At 36.0% G+C, this 18,369-nt stretch overlaps 1 protein-coding gene across 3 annotated transcripts in view; it reads left to right on the top strand.

Moving 5' to 3' along the window:
- The window catches only part of COG3 (component of oligomeric golgi complex 3), a 76,750-nt gene that overhangs the window by 21,699 nt on the left and 36,682 nt on the right, over positions 1-18,369 (top strand). For all 3 annotated transcript variants that reach the window (XM_064586093.1, XM_045869471.3, XM_045869470.3), the window contains 5 exons: positions 6,570-6,613; positions 7,080-7,206; positions 7,807-7,898; positions 8,934-9,073; positions 10,793-10,953. In XM_064586093.1, the coding sequence (XP_064442163.1) occupies positions 6,570-6,613; positions 7,080-7,206; positions 7,807-7,898; positions 8,934-9,073; positions 10,793-10,953 (564 nt within the window). The remainder of the gene's footprint in view (positions 1-6,569; positions 6,614-7,079; positions 7,207-7,806; positions 7,899-8,933; positions 9,074-10,792; positions 10,954-18,369) is intronic.

Genomic DNA, 18,369 nt, shown 5'->3' on the forward strand with positions numbered 1-18,369 from the left:
TTAATGTACTGTTGAATTCGATTTGCTAGTACTTATTGAAATTTTTTGCATCCATGTTCATCAGGGATATTAGGATCATCAGGGATAGTCTCCTTTTTAGTGGGATATTTGTCTGGTTTTAGAATCACACTAATGGTGGCTTTGTAGAATGAGTTTGGAAATTTTCCTTCCATTTCTATTTTTTGGAACAGTTTGAGAAGAATAGGTATTAGCTCTTCTTTAAATGCTTGGTAGAATTCCCCTGGGAAGCCATCTGGCCCAGGACTTTTGTTCGTTGGGAGAGTTTTGATTACAGATTCAATTTCTTTGCTGGTTATGGGTCTGTTCTAATTTTCTATTTCTTCCTGTTTCAGTTTTGGTAATTTGTAAGTTTCTAGGTATTTGTCCATTTCTTCCAGGTTGCCCAGTTTGTTGGCATGTAATTTTTCATAGTATTCTCTTATAATTGTATTTCTGTGGTGTTGGTTGTGATCTCTTTCATTCATGATTTTATCTATATGGGTCCTTTCTCTCTCTCTCTCTTTTTTTTTTTTTGATAAGTCTGGCTAGGGATTTATCAATTTTCTTAATTAAGAACCAGCTCTTAGTTTCGTTCATCCATTCTACTTTTTTTGTTTGTTTGTTTGTTTCTATAGAATTGTTTATTTCTGCTCCAATCTTATTATTACCCTTCTTCTGCTGGCTTTAGGCTTTTTTTGCTGTTCCTTTTCTAGCTCCTTTAGGTGTAAGGTTAGGTTGTGTAATTGAGACTTTTCTTGCCTCTTGAGATAGGCCTGTATTGCAATATACTTCCTGCTTAGTACTGCCTTTGCTGCATCTCAAAGGTTTTGGACTGTCATGTTTTCATTTTCATTTGCTTCCATGTACTTTTTTATTTCTTCTTTAATTTCCCAAGTAAGGCATTCATTCTTTAGTAAGATGTTCTTTTTTTTTTTTTTTTTTTTTTTTTTAAAGATTTTATTTATTTATTTGAGAGAGAGAGAATGAGAGAGACAGAGCATGAGAGGGGGGAGGGTCAGAGGGAGAAGCAGACTCCCTGCCGAGCAGGGAGCCCGATGCGGGACTCGATCCTGGGACTCCAGGATCATGACCTGAGCTGAAGGCAGTCGCTTAACCAACTGAGCCACCCAGGTGCCCAAGATGTTCTTTAACCTCCATGTATTTGAGGTCTTTCCAGATTTTTCCTTGTGGTTGACTTCAAGTTTCATAACGTTGCGGTCTGAAAATATGCATGGTATGATCTCGATCTTTTTGTACTTGTTGAGGGCTAATTTGTGACCCGGTATGTAATTTGTTTTGGAGAATGTTCCATGTGTACTTGAAAAGAATGTGTATTCTGCTGCTTTAGGATGAAATGTTCTGAAAATATCTGTTAAGTCCATCTAGTCCAGTGTGTCAGTTAAAGCCCTTGTTGCTTGTTGATCTTCTGCTTCGATGATCTGTCCATTGCTGCAAGTGGGGTGTTAAAGTCCCCTACTATTATTGTATTATTACCAAAGAGTTTCTTTATATTTATTAATTGATTTATATATTTGGGTGCTCCCAAGTTGGGGGCATAAATATTTACAATTGTTAGATAGTCTTGCTGGATATACCTTTTAATTATGATATAATGCCCTTCTTCATCTCTTGTTATGTGTTAAAATCTAGTTTGTTTGATGTAAGTATGGCTATTCTGGCTTTCTTTCGATGTCCATTAGCATGATAGATGGGTCTCCATCCCCCACTTTCAAACTGCAGGTGTCTTTAGGTCTAAAATGAGTCTCTTGGAGGCAGCAAATAGATAGGTCTTGTTTTTTACCCGTTCTGATACCCTGTGTCTTTTGATTGGAGCATTTAGTCCATTTACATTCAGAGTGATTATATTTTTTATTTTTCATTTATTTTTAAAGATTTTATTTGAGAGAGAGCGAAAACAAGAGGTGGGGAGGGAAGAGGGAGAGAGAGAGAGGCAGACTCCCTGCTGAGCGGGAAGCCCAACACCGGCCTTGATTCCAGGACCTGGAGATCATGACCCGAGCTAAAGGCAGATGCTCAGCCAACTGAGCCACCCAGGCACCCCTAAATTCACAGTGATTATTGAAAGATATGAATTTAGTGCCATTGTGTTACTTGTAGAGTTGGTATTTCTGGTGATATTCTCTGGTCCTTTCTAGAATTTGTCGCTTTTGTTTTTTTTTCCTCCATTCAAAGAGTCCCCCTTAAACTTTCTTTTTTTTTTTTAAAGATTTTATTTATTTATTTGAGAGAGAGGAAGCACATGAGAGGGGGGAGGGTCAATGGGAGAAGCAGACGCCCTGTGGAGCAGGGAGCCCGATGCGGGACTCAATCCAGGGACTTCAGGATCATGACCTGAGCCGAAGGCAGTCGTTTAACCAACTGAGCCACCCAGGTGCCCCCCCGCCCCCTTAAACTTTCTTACGGGGCTGGTTTAGTTGTCATGAACTCCTTTAGTTTTTGTTTGCCTGGGAAACTCTCTCTCTCCTGTTGTGAATGACAGTCTTGCTGGATAAAGAATTCTTGGCTGCATATTTTTCCCATTCAGCACATTGAATATTTCTTGCCACTCTCTTCCAGCCTGCTAAGTTTCTGTGGACAGATCTGCTGTGAACTTTATCTGTCATCCTTTGTAGGTTAAGGACTTTTTTTTCCCCCTTGCTGCTTTCGGGATTCTTTCCTTGTCTGTGTATTTTGTGAATTTGACTATAATATGCCTTGGCAATGGCCAGCTTTTGTTGAATTTAATGGGAGTTCTCTGTGCTGCTTGGATTTTGATGTCTGTGTCCTTCCCAAGATTAGGGAAGTTTTCAGCTGTAATTTGTTTAAATAAACCTCCTACTCCTTTTTATCCCTCTTCATCTTCTGTGACTCCTATGATATGAATGTTAATATGTTTTAATAAATCGCTGAATTTCCTAAGTCTACCTTCTTTTCAGCTTCATTATTTTTCATAATTTTATCTTTTCTATCACTGATTCACTCCTCTGATTCGCCCGTTCTTGTTTTTATGGCCTCCATTTGGGTTTGTATCTTGGTTATAGCATTTTTAATTTTGGCCTGACTAGATTTTAGTTCTCTTATCTCTGCAGTAAGGGATCTCTAGTGTCTTCTGTGCTTTTTTCAAGGCCAGCTAGTATTCTTATAATTGTAGTTTCAAATTCTAGTTCGGACATCTTACTTATATCTGTATTGATTAAATCCCTGGCCATGAGTTCTATTTCCTGTTCTTTTGGGGTGAATTTCTCCCATCTTGTCATTTGTCTAGAAAAGAAAAGAAGAAAGAAAAAAAAATAAAAAATGCCCAAAACAAAGAGAAAAAAACCAAACAAACTAGATCCTTGGTGTGTTTTGGTCTGCTTGTTAAAAGAATCTGTATCCCCAAATAAAAAATAATAATAAAAAACAAAGAATAAAAGTAAAAAGGTAGATTCTGTTTCCCCAAGAGCTGAAGCTTTGCAGCACTCTATGATCAGTAGACTTGGTAGGAGTGAATTGTTTGTGCTTGTCTTCTGGGGGAGGGGCCTGCTGCCCTGATTCTCAGGCCTACTTGTTTCAGTGGAAATGTGCCTCCAGGGTGCAGGAGGGTGGGCCTGGTGTATGCTGCTTGGACCTCCACTAGGTGGTGCTGTTTTGCTCCCTGAAGGCATTCAGCACTGACCAGCAGGATGAATACGGTGGTGCCCTGGTCTTAGCTGAAAGTTTGTGCCCCTGCTCTTCATTGAGCCCTCACAGAAGAGCAGTCAGTCACCACTCTTTGTACTCAGTTCCTGTCTGAACACTGTTCACCGTGCCTGTGTCTGAGCTTTTTTATCTTGGGCATGTTCAAAACTCCACAAAATTTTAGGAATTCCCCTGGTACAGACCTGTTCTCTTCCTCCCAGGGAGAGTCTTGTTCCACTTTTGCCATTTGCTGGCAGGTTCCAGGAAAGTGGTCACATGACCACGCAGCCATTCGCAATTTATGGCAAAACAGAGTAGAAAGCTGGTACTGAGACCTGCTGCTCTCAGCTGGTTTCCACACTCCTATGCCTGGGAACAGTGGCACCACCCCTTCTTGTGACCCAGGGGATCCTCAGACCAAGATGTTACTCCTGGGATTCTGCCACACTTCCCCACCTGGGCACCTTGAAGCCAGGCACATCCCCCATGGTAGAGGACTTCTAAAAGTTCAGATTTTGTGCTCCGCTGCTTCTGAATACTTTACAGTAGGCTCAGTAGGCAGGCCTCCTTCCCCGCCTCCTTACCAACAGTAATATCTCCCCCAAGTCAACTCTCTGCACCTCCTACCTTCCAAAAGGTGGTTGCTTTTTACTTGTAGATCTGCAGTTTTTGTTCTCTCAGACCTCCAGTTGATTTCTTGGGTGTTCAGAATGACTTGGTAGCTATCCAGCTGTGTTTTGAGGGTCGAGACAAGCTTAGGGTCTCCCTACTCCTCTGCCATCTTAACTCCTCCCTCAGTTTTTTGTTTTTTGAAATAAGAAAAACTTGGTCTTATTTATAGAAGATACAGGAGAAGAGTGGTTCATTGATGGTATAAGGTTTAGATTGTGCCTGATCGGTTGCTTTTGCTTTGTAGTCAAATACCAATGGTAAAAATTTGATTAGAAATGGTATAGATAAGTGTGATATAGCTCAGTGTGGTAAGTGAATATAAAATGATTATATAATTATCAGTGGCTTTCCTACATGCCATTTACCAATGGTAGCCAGTTAATATATGTGATGGAGTCCTATTTATATTAGTGACAGATAGCATAAAATACTTACCTAGAAACAACTTTAATGGAAATACAACGATGAAGAAAATGACAAAACTAGACAGAAAATTATGAGATTGAGTAAATGATAAGCCTCTCTTGTCCCTGGTTAAGGAGACTTAATTTTTTATTTTTTTTAAAGGTTTTATTTATTTATTTGTCAGAAAGAGAGAGCACAAGCAGGGGGAGTGGCAGGCTGAGGGAGAAGCAGGCTCCCTGCTGAACAAGGAGCCCAATACGGGGCTCGATCCCAGGACCCTGGGGTCATGACCTGAGCTGAAGGCAGACGCTTAACTGACAGCGCCACCCATTAATTTTTTAAATGTCAATTCCTTTTAATATTATTTATGGGTCAAATATAATCTTAACAAAAATTCCAATGGAATTTCTTTTTGGATGATGCTAAAATTAATCTGGTATACTAAATAAGCAAGACTAATTACACAAGTAAATTTGAAAAATACATTGATACTGATCAAGAATTTATTGGTGGATCATTGGAATGAGAAATTCTAGAACTTAGTATATAAAGAAATCAATCTTAAAGAGGAAGGGTTAGAGTTTTCTATATAGTATTGGGAAGATTTGCTAAGTATTTTGGGGGAAAAAAGTAAGCTCCTCACTTTATAGCATTACCAAAATACATTCTAAATGAACTAAAGAGTTAAATGTAAAAATAAGCAGGAAAAAAAAAACCTAGCAGAAATTATTGGGGAAAAAATTACAGAGTAAAAGATTCAGGATATAAACATTACATTTTCTGAATTTTAAACAGCCAAAGAAAAGCAGAAACTAGCATGTTTGCAACAGATAAGTAAGAAGGTTAATATTTTTTAATATGCTAAGAGTGCTTCTAACTCAGTAAGAAAGATGAATATCTGATATATAAATGACCAGATTACGCAAAGAAAATGCAAATGGTTCATTAAATATGAGTGCATCTGTAGCCTCAGTGGAGAATACATGTAGTGTAAGGTTAGATGGCATTTTTTTTTTGTTAAGACAATGGCAGATTAAGGTGTATCAGTCAGTGCTTTTGAGAATTTGATGAGGCAGACAATACTGCTGATAGAGCTGTAAATCAATTCCTTCCTCAAAAAACATTTTAGGAGAATGGAGCAAAAGCCCCTTTAGGTATTTTGACCCCAGTGTTGGGGGTCCCCAGCTGGGAAGTAGGTACTGTTATTACACCTGCTTTATGTGGTAGGAAGTGGAAACTCAGAAGTGAGCCCGCTCTCCTGGGCTCAGACAGCTCCTGGGGAGCTGGCACCCAGACCGTCTAAGTTTCATTCCAGGCCCAGAGCTCCTAACCACTAGACTTTTCTTTTCAGGAAACAGTCTAGAAGTCTAACACAATATTTGATTTATGGTACATTTGCCTAAGGGGATATTATGTGGCCATTTAAAATAATGTTTTTTTAAATAATAACAATTATTATTATTATGCATCGAGTGTTTACTAGGTGCCAGGCACTATGCTAAGGCATTCCATATGTTTTCATTTGATGTTGAGTAGGATGATGTTTTGAAATGTAATTTTTTGAAAGCAGATTATCATGTTGAATGTATAATTCCAGGGTTTTTGGTTTTTTTTTTTAATATAGTAACTATAGTGTGTGTATACAAAACCTGAAAGAATATTCTAAAATATTAGTTGTGGTTATTTTGTGGTATTTATAAGTGATTTTTATGTTTCAGCTTTTTTGTATTTATAGATTTTCTAACATTAGCATGCATGTATTTGTTAAAATCAGAAAGTAATTAAAAGTATATCTAAAACAGATGTATTTTTAATATATTTTTATTTTGCAGACTCTTATCGAACAAATAGAACAGCGATCTGAAAAAATACCTGAGTGAGTTCCTAGAAGTTCTTTAAATTACCTTCTTCATGATGTGCCATTTTTCCAAATCTGTTATGTTTCTGATATTTTCTGAGCAATTACCTTCCATAATATGCAAGCTTTTTCTTGTAGCACATAACTTACTTTGGGGAAAGGTTGTAGACCTGACTTTTGAGTTTGCAAGGGATCTCTTTTTCCCATAGCAGGATTAGCTTTTAATTTCAAAGATGTAAGATCTTTCTCTACTCTTGGGAGATAAATCTTTTTTTAAAAGAATAAAAATTATAGTTTTTGAACCACAGTTCATTATGTTTTATTTTATCTCTTTTCATACATAAATATTTCTAGTATTTAATGTGGGCAAATGAGAGGTGACCTTATTGCTTTAGAGGTTCTGAAACCTGGGATTTAAGATCGGATTTAATTTACATATCTGAAATCAGAAGTTTATACTCCAATCTCATTTGCTTTTCATCAGATACCAACAACTGCTAAATGACATCCATCAGTGTTACCTTGACCAGCGGGAACTCCTTTTGGGCCCTAGCATCACTTGTACTGTAACAGAGTTAACAAGCCAGAATAATAGAGATCATTGTGCCTTGGTAAGCGTCTGCTAGTTTTGATTGATAGTTAAACCTTCCTCTGAAATATTTTGATGTTCGAAGCTGTATTTAGGTAAATAAGTTTTGGATCCTATATCAACAAGCTTAAAGAATTTTTCTTTCAGTTATGAGAAATCTGGGTTATAATTAGCATTCAGCTTGTTAAAGTATTCTCATTTTGATCTGTTTTTTGAAGAATGAAGACTCATAAACAAGTATTACTCCTTGAAAGATGAAGCTTCAGAGTTTGTGGATTTATACTGACAATTTAGTTTAATTTTTGCTGTAGAAGTGCCTTTTGTTTAGCGATTTTAATTCATATTATAGAAAAATACATAAATATTCTTTTATTAAATACCCCCTCTTCAACTAGAAGAGTAATTTATTTTCATTGTCAAAAGTTTAGAAAAGAAAATAAAAATGAGCCGTATTCACATTATGCAGTAAACCATTGAAAACCAGCCACTTTCTGTTCTTGAATGAGTTATTTTGTGAATATATGTGCATAACCTCAGTGCAAATAAAATATTTGTTTTACTCATAAATGCTGGGATCATTGTGTGTCTTTAACTGTAGGTAATGTGTGTTTATTTCCTGCAGATTCGCAGTGGCTGTGCCTTTATGGTCCACGTATGCCAGGATGAGCACCAGCTTTACAATGAATTTTTCACAAAACCAACATCAAAATTAGAGTGGGTGGTACACAAACTCGTAACTCTTGTTTTTAAGATTTAATTTGCTAATGACCATCATGACTTACTATATTATAGGAGTATTTTAAAGTCAGCTGCAGAGTGTTTTAACTTTTGTGAGTGTGTGAACAGAATATTATTGGATGGAACAGTGGTTATTTTAAAATAAATGTGCAATTTAAAGGCCAACATGCTTTTACATTATTTATAATATATCTGTGGAGACAATATGGTATGATAATAAGAAGCCTATATCCCTTTATCTCCACTAAGAATTCCTTCTAGTTAAAAAATTCTGTGGTTCTAACCAATGAAAGACACTTAAAAATACAGACACTATTTAATACCTTTTCCTTATTTTTCTCAAAGTGTCTTTCTGCTCCTGTGTTAGTCACTTTTGGTTTCTTCATATTGATGATTTGACTCTTACAAAGTTTCTAAGATTATGACTTTTGTAATGAGGAAGAGACAGATGTATCTTATAGTTTTGATACTTCTGATGAAATGCTATGTATAGAAGAGTACTGTTGACGGTTTGAAGAATATAGACAACTTAAGTTTTTCCTTTCAAATGTTTAAAATTGTCAAAAATACTTTTATGTCCAAGTACTTTGAATTTTGTTAATCTAAATCCAAGTATTCAAGAATTTTCAATTCATCTTTCCTAGGGAAAACGTTACATTTGACTCACAAATGATGTAGAATATAAAAGGGTAATTAAATCAAAATGTTTGTTATTGTGGACATATATAAAGTATTGCTGAAATAAAGTTGTAATGAATTGACATTAGGCTGGGGATAGCTACTTTGGAGTGGCTGCTGAAGACTGCTTATGGATTTTGAGCTTTTTAAAGCAAAGAAAAATCTACAGTATTATTTTCACCCTTTGAGTTCTCATTATATAATGTTCCCATGCACTATTTTCCAGTAGATTTTTATTTTTATTGGCTAGAAGAAATCAGTGATACCTTTTAAACTATGAGAAAATCCCGAAAAGACTACTACTTATAGCCATGTTTTATTCTTTCGTTTTAGTGAACTTTTGGAGAAACTGTGTGTGTCATTGTATGACGTCTTCAGGCCTTTGATCATTCATGTTATTCACTTAGAGACTCTATCGGAACTTTGTGGGATTCTTAAAAATGAGGTGCTTGAAGATCATGTACAGAACAATGGTAAATGATAGTTAGAAATGATAATTTCAAAAGTCTTTTTAATTATATTTGTGGCTCAGTGAATTTGAAAACCTCCTATCCTCCACCCCACTCACTTATATAAATTTATTATTTTTATAGCTTGAGTTGATGCCTTGTCCCTTTTAAAATCAAGATGCACCCTATTTTTTGACTAAAGGTACAAATTAAATGGGGAAAGAATTTTAAAATCTGGGTAAAATTATTAATAAAATAATTATAGTTAATTTTTCTTTTTGGCATCTGAAATCCAGAGAGAACTGTCAGTTTTGGATTAGACATTTCTTTTTTTTTCTTTTTTTTTTTTTTAAGGTTTTATTTATTTGACAGAGAGAGACACAGCGAGAGAGGGAACACAAGCAGGGGGAGTGGGAGAGGGAGAAGCAGGCTTCCCGCGGAGCAGGGAGCCCAACGCGGGGCTCGATCCCAGGATCCTGGGATCATGACCTGAGCCGAAGGCAGACGCTTAACGACTGAGCCACCCAGGCGCCCCATGGATTAGATGTTTCTTTTTTTTTAAATTTTATTTATTTATTTGACACAGAGAGAGACAGCGAGAGAGGGAACACAAGCAGGGGGAGTGGGAGAGGGAGAAGCAGGCCTCCCGCGGAGCAGGGAACCTGATGCGGGGCTCGATCCCAGGACCCTGAGATCATGACCTGAGCCAAAGGCAGACGCTTAATGACTGAGCCACCCAGGTGCCCCGGATTAGACATTTCTTAATAACATTCTTAACCAAAATACCTAGAGTCATTGGCTATATTACATACTCTTGATTTAAAAACAGAAATTATTTTAGTGTACATACATAATAATGACTTATCTTTTTTGAAATTACAAATAAAAGCAATTCTCTGGAAAAACTCTAACCATCTGATACAGTCTTTAATATTTGATTTGATTGTCATAGAAAACATGACTTAAATAACTTAAAAAAAAAAAAGCCTTCAAGTAATTATTTTATTGGCAGAAATTACTGTTTTCACTTTGACTTTCCTTAGGAGACACTATAGGTTTGTTATGCTTCCAAAGTTTCTTCTGCTGCATTTAGTTCATTCTAAGATGTGTATTTTCTTACACATTAATGCTTCTTAATTAAATTAACTTGAATATTTATGTTATTATGTAGTGTCTACAACTCCCCAGCCCTTGGAAAGCTGTTACGGAATTAATGGTTTGTCTTAACACTGAAAGCGTCTTAGGAATGCAGAAATTCTATATAAACTCACATTTCATTTTAGTTTTTTACTCTTTTTTTTTTTTCTTTTTTGTGGAAACCTTAACAAGTCATTTAATATCTGTGGGACTCAATTTATTTGTAAAATTGGAATGATGACCCAACTAATAAGCTGCCCTAGCTGTCTCTCAGGATTGGTCTGACGCTGAATGAGATAACTTTTAAAAAGCACAAAACACTTTAAAATTCAGACTTTAGTATTTATATTAATAATAGAAATAATATCACAGAGTCTCAGAAAGAAGGTATAAGGGCAAATTTATTTCCCAATTTTAAATTTGAGAAAATTGAAAGACATTTATTAAATTTTTCTGAGGTCATTGAGTCATACTGAAATAGAATGCAACCACAGTCCCTGAGGCAAAAATGCTTCCTACTACTGGACACTTGAGTAATATTTTTGCTTGTTTAAAGAAAGTATTTTTCTAAATATAAAGGAATGGATGATTACACTTTTTTATCAGCTGAACAACTGGGAGCATTTGCAGCTGGAGTAAAGCAGATGTTAGAAGATGTACAAGAGCGCCTCGTCTACAGAACCCACATCTACATTCAGACAGACATCACGGGGTACAAACCTGCTCCTGGAGATCTGGCATATCCTGATAAGTTGGTGATGATGGAGGTAGGGTTCCCTTATTTGATCTTGATCTCTCCCTCAGGCCCATATACCTTTTGGATGTTTGGTACTAGTGAAAACAGGATTTTTCTTTTTAATTCCCATTCAAGATGTAAAATCAAGATAAACTTGCCATAAAGTCACAGGAAATAAAAAAATTTTTTTTTAAGGAAATAAAATTTTCAAAAATTGAACAAAATGATCTGTTATGTTGTTTTTCCTTCAAGTTATATTTTATAAATAGTTCCCCTCCCCTTTTCTAGGAAATATGAGTTCTCAATTTATTTTAAAAAGATTTATTTACTTTAGAGAGAGAGAGAGTGTGTGCTCATGCACAAGTATGGCGAGGGGCAGAGGGAGAGGGAAAGGGAGAATCTCAAGCAGACTCCCTCCTGAGCATGGAGCCCAACATGGGGCTTGATCCCACGACCCTGTGATCACAACCTGAGCTGAAATCCAGAGTAGGACACTTAACCGACTAAGCCACCCAGGTGCCCTGTGTTCTCAGTTTTTAAATTGAATTTGTGCTTCCTGTGATTTCTCTTTTTTTTTTTTTAAATAAATGGCAAAAAGAGGGTTGATAACATAGGAGCCACCATAGTTGATTGTTGCATAACCACATGTCATGCTGTCTCATAAAAACCCTGAAGGCCATCTCCTCAAAATTCTACAGTACCTAAGGCCAGTTTATGGTTTGAAGAGTTAGATTTACCTCGCTGATCATTTATCTCACTGATTGAGTTACATATGAATCTTTATTTTCTTTGAGTCCTGGACAGAGTTTAAATAATGCTGAGGATATTAGTGCTAAACCAAAATTAGAATGTAGAACTTTTTTTTCTTTTTAAGTATGCTCCATGCCCAGTGTGGAGCTCAACATGGGTCTTGAATTCATAACCCTGAGATCAAGACCTGAGCTCATATCAAGAATCAACTTAACCAACTAAACTACCCAGGCACCCCAGAACCTAGAACTTTTTTAAAGAAGTTTCAAATATAAGCAAAAGGTAGAGAGAATAATATAATGAGCTCTTACATATCATTACCCCAGCTTCCACATGGCCAGTCTTATTTCACTTAGAGCTCCATTACTCCTTTCCACACCATTAGTTATTTTGGAGCAAAGTCTAAACATTTCATCAGTAAATACTTCAGTAGGTAGCTTTAAAAGGTAAGGCACATTTTATTTTTTGCAGTGAAGTCTTTTTTCCAGTTTTATTGAGAAGTAATTGACATATATCAGTAAGTTTAAGGCATAGAGCATGATGATTTGATTTACATACATTGTAAAATGATTACCCCAATAGGTTTAGTTAACAGCCATCATCTTATATAGATAATGATACAAAGAAAAGAAATTTCTCTTTGTGATGAGCTGTTAGATCTACCTCTGAACAACTTTCCCCTCTATATACAGTATTTATTGTTAACTATAGTCATCATATATATCACATTCCTAGTATTTATTTCGTAACTGAAAGTTTGTACTTTTGTTTTTTTTTTATTTTTTAGATTCACATATAAGTGAGATCATACAGTATTTGTCTTTCTCTGGCTTATGTCACTTAGCATAATGTCTTCAGGGTCCATCCATGTTGTTGCAAATGGTAGGATTTCCTTGTTTTGTTTTTTTTTTAATATGGACAAATAATATTCCACTGTCTGTATACACAACTTCTTTATCCATTCATTCATTTGTGGACACTTAGGTTGTTTCTGTGTCTTAGCTATTGTGAGTGAACGTGGGGGTGCAGATATCCTTTTTAGTTAGTGTTTTCATTTCCTTTGGATATATTCCCAGAAGTGGAATTGCTGGATCATATGGTAGTTCTATTTTTAATTTTTTGAAGATCCTCCATACTGTTTTCCAGAGTGGCTGCATCAATTTACAGTCCTGCCAATAGAGCACAAGGGTTCCCTTTTCTCCACATCCTTGCCAACACTTGTTAACCTTTTTTTAAAAAAAGATTTTATTTATTCATTTGTCAGAGCATTCAAGTGCACACGCACACGAGTGGAGGAGGGGCAGAAGGAGAAGCAGGCTTCCTGCTGAGCAGAGAGCCCGATGTGGGGGGGGTTCTATCCCAGGACCCTGGGATCATGACCTGAGCTGAGGGCAGATGCTTAACTGATTGAGCCACCCAGCATCCCAACACTTGTTATCTCTTGTCTTTTTAATAGTAGCCATTTAACAGGCATGAGATGGTATCTCATTCTGGTTTGAATTTGCATTTCCCTGATGGTTATTGATGTTGAGCATCTTTTCATTATCTGTTGGCCATTTGTATATCCTCTTTGGAAAAAATGTTGATTTAGGTCCTTGATCCATTTTTAATTGGGTTATTTGGTTTTTATGCTACTGAGTTGTATGAGTTTTTTATACATTTTGGATATTAACTCCTTATCAGATATGTGGCTTGTAAATATTTTTCCCCATTCTGTAAGTCATGTTTTCACTTTGTTGATGGTTTCTTTCTTTTTTTTTTTTTTTAAAGATTTTATTTATTTATTTGACAGAGAGCGAGAGCAGGAACACAGCAGGGGGAGTGGGAGAGGGAGAAGCAGGCTTCCTGCTGCGCAGGGAGCCCAATGCGGGGCTCAATCCCAGGACCCTGGGATCATGACCTGAGCCTAAGGCAGACGCTAAATGACTGAGCCACCTAGGCACCCCCGTTGATGGTTTCTTTTGCTGTGCAGAAGCTTTTTAGTTTGATGGTAGTCCTACTTGTTTATTTTGGTGAGGGCACTTTTCATTTTAACATAACCGTGATAACTATCACACCTAAAAACGTTATTATAGTTCCTATCTTGGTATCATTGAATATTCAGTTGAATCTGGAATTTTTTCAGATTTACTATGTGTTAGTGTTTTGTCCCAGTTACTTTATCTTTTTGTGTGTAAGTTTCATTGCTGAACCATTTGAAAGTAAATTATAGATATTGTGATACTTCACTTCTGAATACTTCAACTCTTACTCTCCTAAGAATAAAAACATTCTTCACATAATCACATGCTATTTTTACATATATAAAAATTAACATTAATTCAACATATTATTTATATGCAGTACATATTCAAATTTCTCCAGTTGTCCTTCAGCTGTCTTTAAAACAGGATCAAAAAATTTAAAAAGTAGGATCCAGTCAAGGTTAATGTTTCTCCCCACCTGTTTTTTGTTTTGTTTTGTTTTTTGTTTTTATGACATTGGTTTTTTTGAAGAGACCAAGCCAGTTTTATTGTAGAATGTGCCACATTCTGGATTTGTCTGATTGTTTTCCTCATACTTGGATTCAGATTAAACTTTTTTGTCTTTTTTTTTTTTTTTTTTTTTGCAACAATACTACACAGCTGATGTGTACTTACCTCATCACATCAAAGGCACATAATGTCAGGATGTTCCACAATTGGTTAAGGTAGTAATTGGTAATTTTCTTCATTATAAAAGTATATTCCCCTCTTTGTAATTAGTGAGTACTGATGAAATGATACTTTGGGATTATGTGAGTTCCCCAGCATCTTTTTACCCAGTGGAATTGCTGCATTGTATAGTAACTCTGTTTAATCATTTGAAGAATGGCCAGATTGTTTTCCAAAGTGGCTGTACCAGTTCACATTCTCACCAGCAGTGTATGAGGGTTCTGATTTCTCCACCTACTTGCCATTACTGCAACCATTAATGATCTGTGCCTGAATCAGTTATTATGTTGGGAGTAGCAAATTTCCTATCTGCCATTTCTTCTGCATTTATTAGTTGGCATTCTGCTGCAAAGAATTAATTTCTCTTTCTCCCTCCCTTTTTTCCTACCCTCGACCCTTGTAGACTAGTGGAATTTTTAAAAAAGTCATTATCTATTGCCATTACTCTTTTTGAAGCTCAGAATTGTCCCAGATTTGACTAATGGAAGATGGCTTCTTTGTCCTTTAGATGGCTTTAGATGGCTTCATTGTCATTTTGACATGTCCCTGTAATCTTTGAGGACTTATTTCTTTTTTCTTGAGCAGTTTTATTGAGTTATAGTTTATAAACCCCACAATTCACCCATTTAGAGTTTATAATTTAGTGGGTTTTAATATATTCATGGATAGGTGCAACCGTCACCACAGTTGGTTTTAGATCACTTTCACCATCTCAGAAAGCAGCCTTGTACCTTTTAGCCGTCACCCTCCGACCCCAGTCTGAGGCAGACATTAATTTCTGTCTATAGATTGCCCTGTTTTAAACATTTCGTATGAATAGAATTATATAACATATGGTCTTTTGTGACGTCTTTCACTTAGCATGTTTTCACAGTTCATCCAAGTTATAGCATGTATTAGACTTCATTCCTTTTTATGCCTGGATAATATGCCATTGTATGGATAGATCACATTTTGTTTATTCATTCGTCTGCTGATGGACACTTGGGTTGCTTTCACCTGTTGGGTGTTATAAATACTACTGCTACAAACATTCATGTACACATTTTTGTGTGGACATGTGTTTTCATTTCTCTTGTGTATATACCTAGGAGTGGAATTGCTGCATTGTATAGTAACTCTGTGTTTAATCATTTGAGGAATGGCCAGATTGTTTTCCAAAGTGGCTGTACCAGTTCACATTCTCACCAGCAGTGTATGAGGGTTCTGATTTCTCCACCTACTTGCCAACTCTTGTTAGTATTTGACTTTTTGCTTTCAGGCATCTAGTGGGTATGAAGTAATATCTCATTGTGATTTTGATTTGCATATTGTCCTTGCATCATTTGTTATCCCAGCATTCTGTCCAGTTGTCCCAGCATCATTTGTTGAAAGGCTATTCTTTCCTACTGGATGGTCTTGGCACCCTGTTGAAGTCAGTTGCTCATAGATTTTTGGGTTGCTCCCTTCCTTCCTTCCTTCCTTCCTTCCTTCCTTCCTTCCTTCCTTCCTTCCTTCCTTCCTTCCTTCCTATTTATTTATATGAGAGAGAGAACATGAGTGGGAGGAGGAGCAGAGGGAGAGAGAACATCCTTAAGCAGACTCCCCACTGAGCACAGAACCTGACTCGGGGCTCAATCCCAGGACCCCAAGATCATGACCTGAGCTGAAATCAAGAGTCAGATGCTCAACTGACTGAGCCAGCCAGGAGCCCCTGGGTTTATTTCTGAACTCTCAGTTTTATTACACTGATCTTTATGTCTGTTTTTATGTTACTATCAGACTGATTTGATTATTGTTTTGTAATAAATTTTGCAATCAGGAAGTTTGAATTCTAATTTCTTCTTTTTTTTTAAGATTGTTTTGACTATTCTTGGTCCCTTGAAATTCCATATGAATTTTAGAATCAGCTTGTCAATTTCTACAAAGAAGTCAGCTGGGATTTGTTGGGGATTGTATTATATCTGTCGATCAATTTGGGGAGCATTGCCATCTTAACAATATTAAGTCTTCCAATTCATGAACATGGATATTTTGAAATTATTTAAATCTTCAGTTTCTTTCAGTGATATTTTGTAGTTTTCAGAGAATAAATTTTATACTTAATTTGTTAAATTTATTCCTAAGTATTTTATTCTTTTTGAAGCTAATGTAAAAGGAACTATTTTCTTAATTGTTTTTTGATTGTTCATTGCAAGTGCATAGAAATATATTTGATTGTTATATACTGATCTTGTATTATGTAACCTTGTTGGACTAACTTATTCTAATAGATTTTAGTGGAGTCCTTAGGATTTTCTGTGTATGTATGTGTAAATATATATGTATGTATGTACATAAGATCACGTTGTCTGCAAATAGAGATAGTTTTAATTTCCAACTTAAATGCCTTTTATGTATCTCTCTTGCCCAATTGCCCTAGCTAGAACCTCCAATACAGTGTTGAATAGAAATGATGAGAGCTTAATTATTCCTGATATTAAGGGGAAAGCATCTAGCCTTTTCCATTTTATATAATGTTAGCTGTGAGTTATTCAAATAATGCCCTTTATCAGGTTGAGGAAGTTCCCATCTATTCCTAGTTTGTTGAGTGCTTTTATCATGAAATGATGTTTGTTTTTGTTAGATGCTTTTTCTGCATCTATTGGGATGATCTAGTAATTTTATTCTATTGATACATTACATTAATCAGTTTTTCAAATTAAACCAACCTTACATTCCTGAGATAAATCTCATTTGTTGTGGTGTATCAATCTTTTTATATGTTTCTAGATTCAGTTTGCTAGTATTTTGTTAAAGACTTGTATCCATATTCATAAGAGATACTGGTAGATGTCTTTCGTCTTGATATCTGGTTTTGATATCAGGGTAATACTGGCTTTATGAAGTAAGTTGGGAAGTATTCCCTCTTTATATTTTGGGAGAGTTGTGAAGAATATTAGTTAATTCTTTAAATGTTTGATGGAATTCAGTGGTGAAGCAGTCTGGGTCTTGACATTTCTTTGTGGGTGGTTTTTTATTATTCAGTCTTTTCACTTGTTATAGGCCTATTCATATTGTCTCTTTCTTCTTGAGTCAGTTTCAGTAGTTTATATTTTTCTAGGAATTTTTCCATTTCATCTAAGTTATCTAACTGGTTGGTATATTGTTCATTGTTGTTACATTTGTGTTTTTTATTTCTATAAGGTTGGTATTACTGTTCCCTCTTTTTATGTGATTCTAGTAATTCGAGTCTTTTTCTCTTTTTATCTTGGTTAAACTAGATTTCTTTGCTTTCTTGCACAAGATGATCCACGTACTTACCCTTTACATTCTTTGCCCTAGATCTGGAGTCACCTGTTTCTCCAAGAAGTTTTGATTCCCTTAACAGGGAGGAGAGTGGTATTTAGAAACCAACATCTGAGTGTTAGGTGTTTTCATTGCTAGCAATGGATGTCGTTACTTCTAACCCCTAAAGGGCGGAGGTAGAAAAAATATAATTTTAAATATCATGAATTTATACTGAAACCTCTAATTCAGATCCATTTCTATAGGGTTCTTCCTTATTTTCCCCCATTCCATATTTGTATGTCTCTTCTCTCACAAAAGAAACCCTGGCTTCCAGTACCTTCTGTTTATTTATTCTTTTGCTCCAGGTTGCAACATACTTAAAAATAGTTTCAAAATTAACACCATAACTAACAGCAAACTTCCTAAATTCAAGATCTTTTGTACTTCTTTTTGTCCTTAGATCATATCCTACTAAGATATACAGATTACTGTCAAACCTCGACCTTTGATTCTAACTACAGATCTGAAGATTTTAAACTAAGAGCTAATCCCTTTAGACTGGGGATTTTTCCCATGTAAGTTTGCCATCTGTATGGCATGGGGAAAGTGTAGAGTCAGACCTAGGTTCAAGTCCTGACTCTGTCCGTCAGTAGCTGTTACCTAGTTTCTATGAATATGTGTTATTATTGGTAAAGTAAGTGTAACAGTACTGACCATTGGGGGTTGCTGTGAGAGTAGAGATAATGGCTAGAAAG

This window comes from Mirounga angustirostris, unplaced genomic scaffold, assembly GCF_029215605.1.
Source record: "Mirounga angustirostris isolate CCGP_5_RB_7025 unplaced genomic scaffold, mMirAng1.0.hap1 SCAF_3, whole genome shotgun sequence".
Taxonomy (NCBI): Eukaryota; Metazoa; Chordata; class Mammalia; order Carnivora; family Phocidae; genus Mirounga; species Mirounga angustirostris.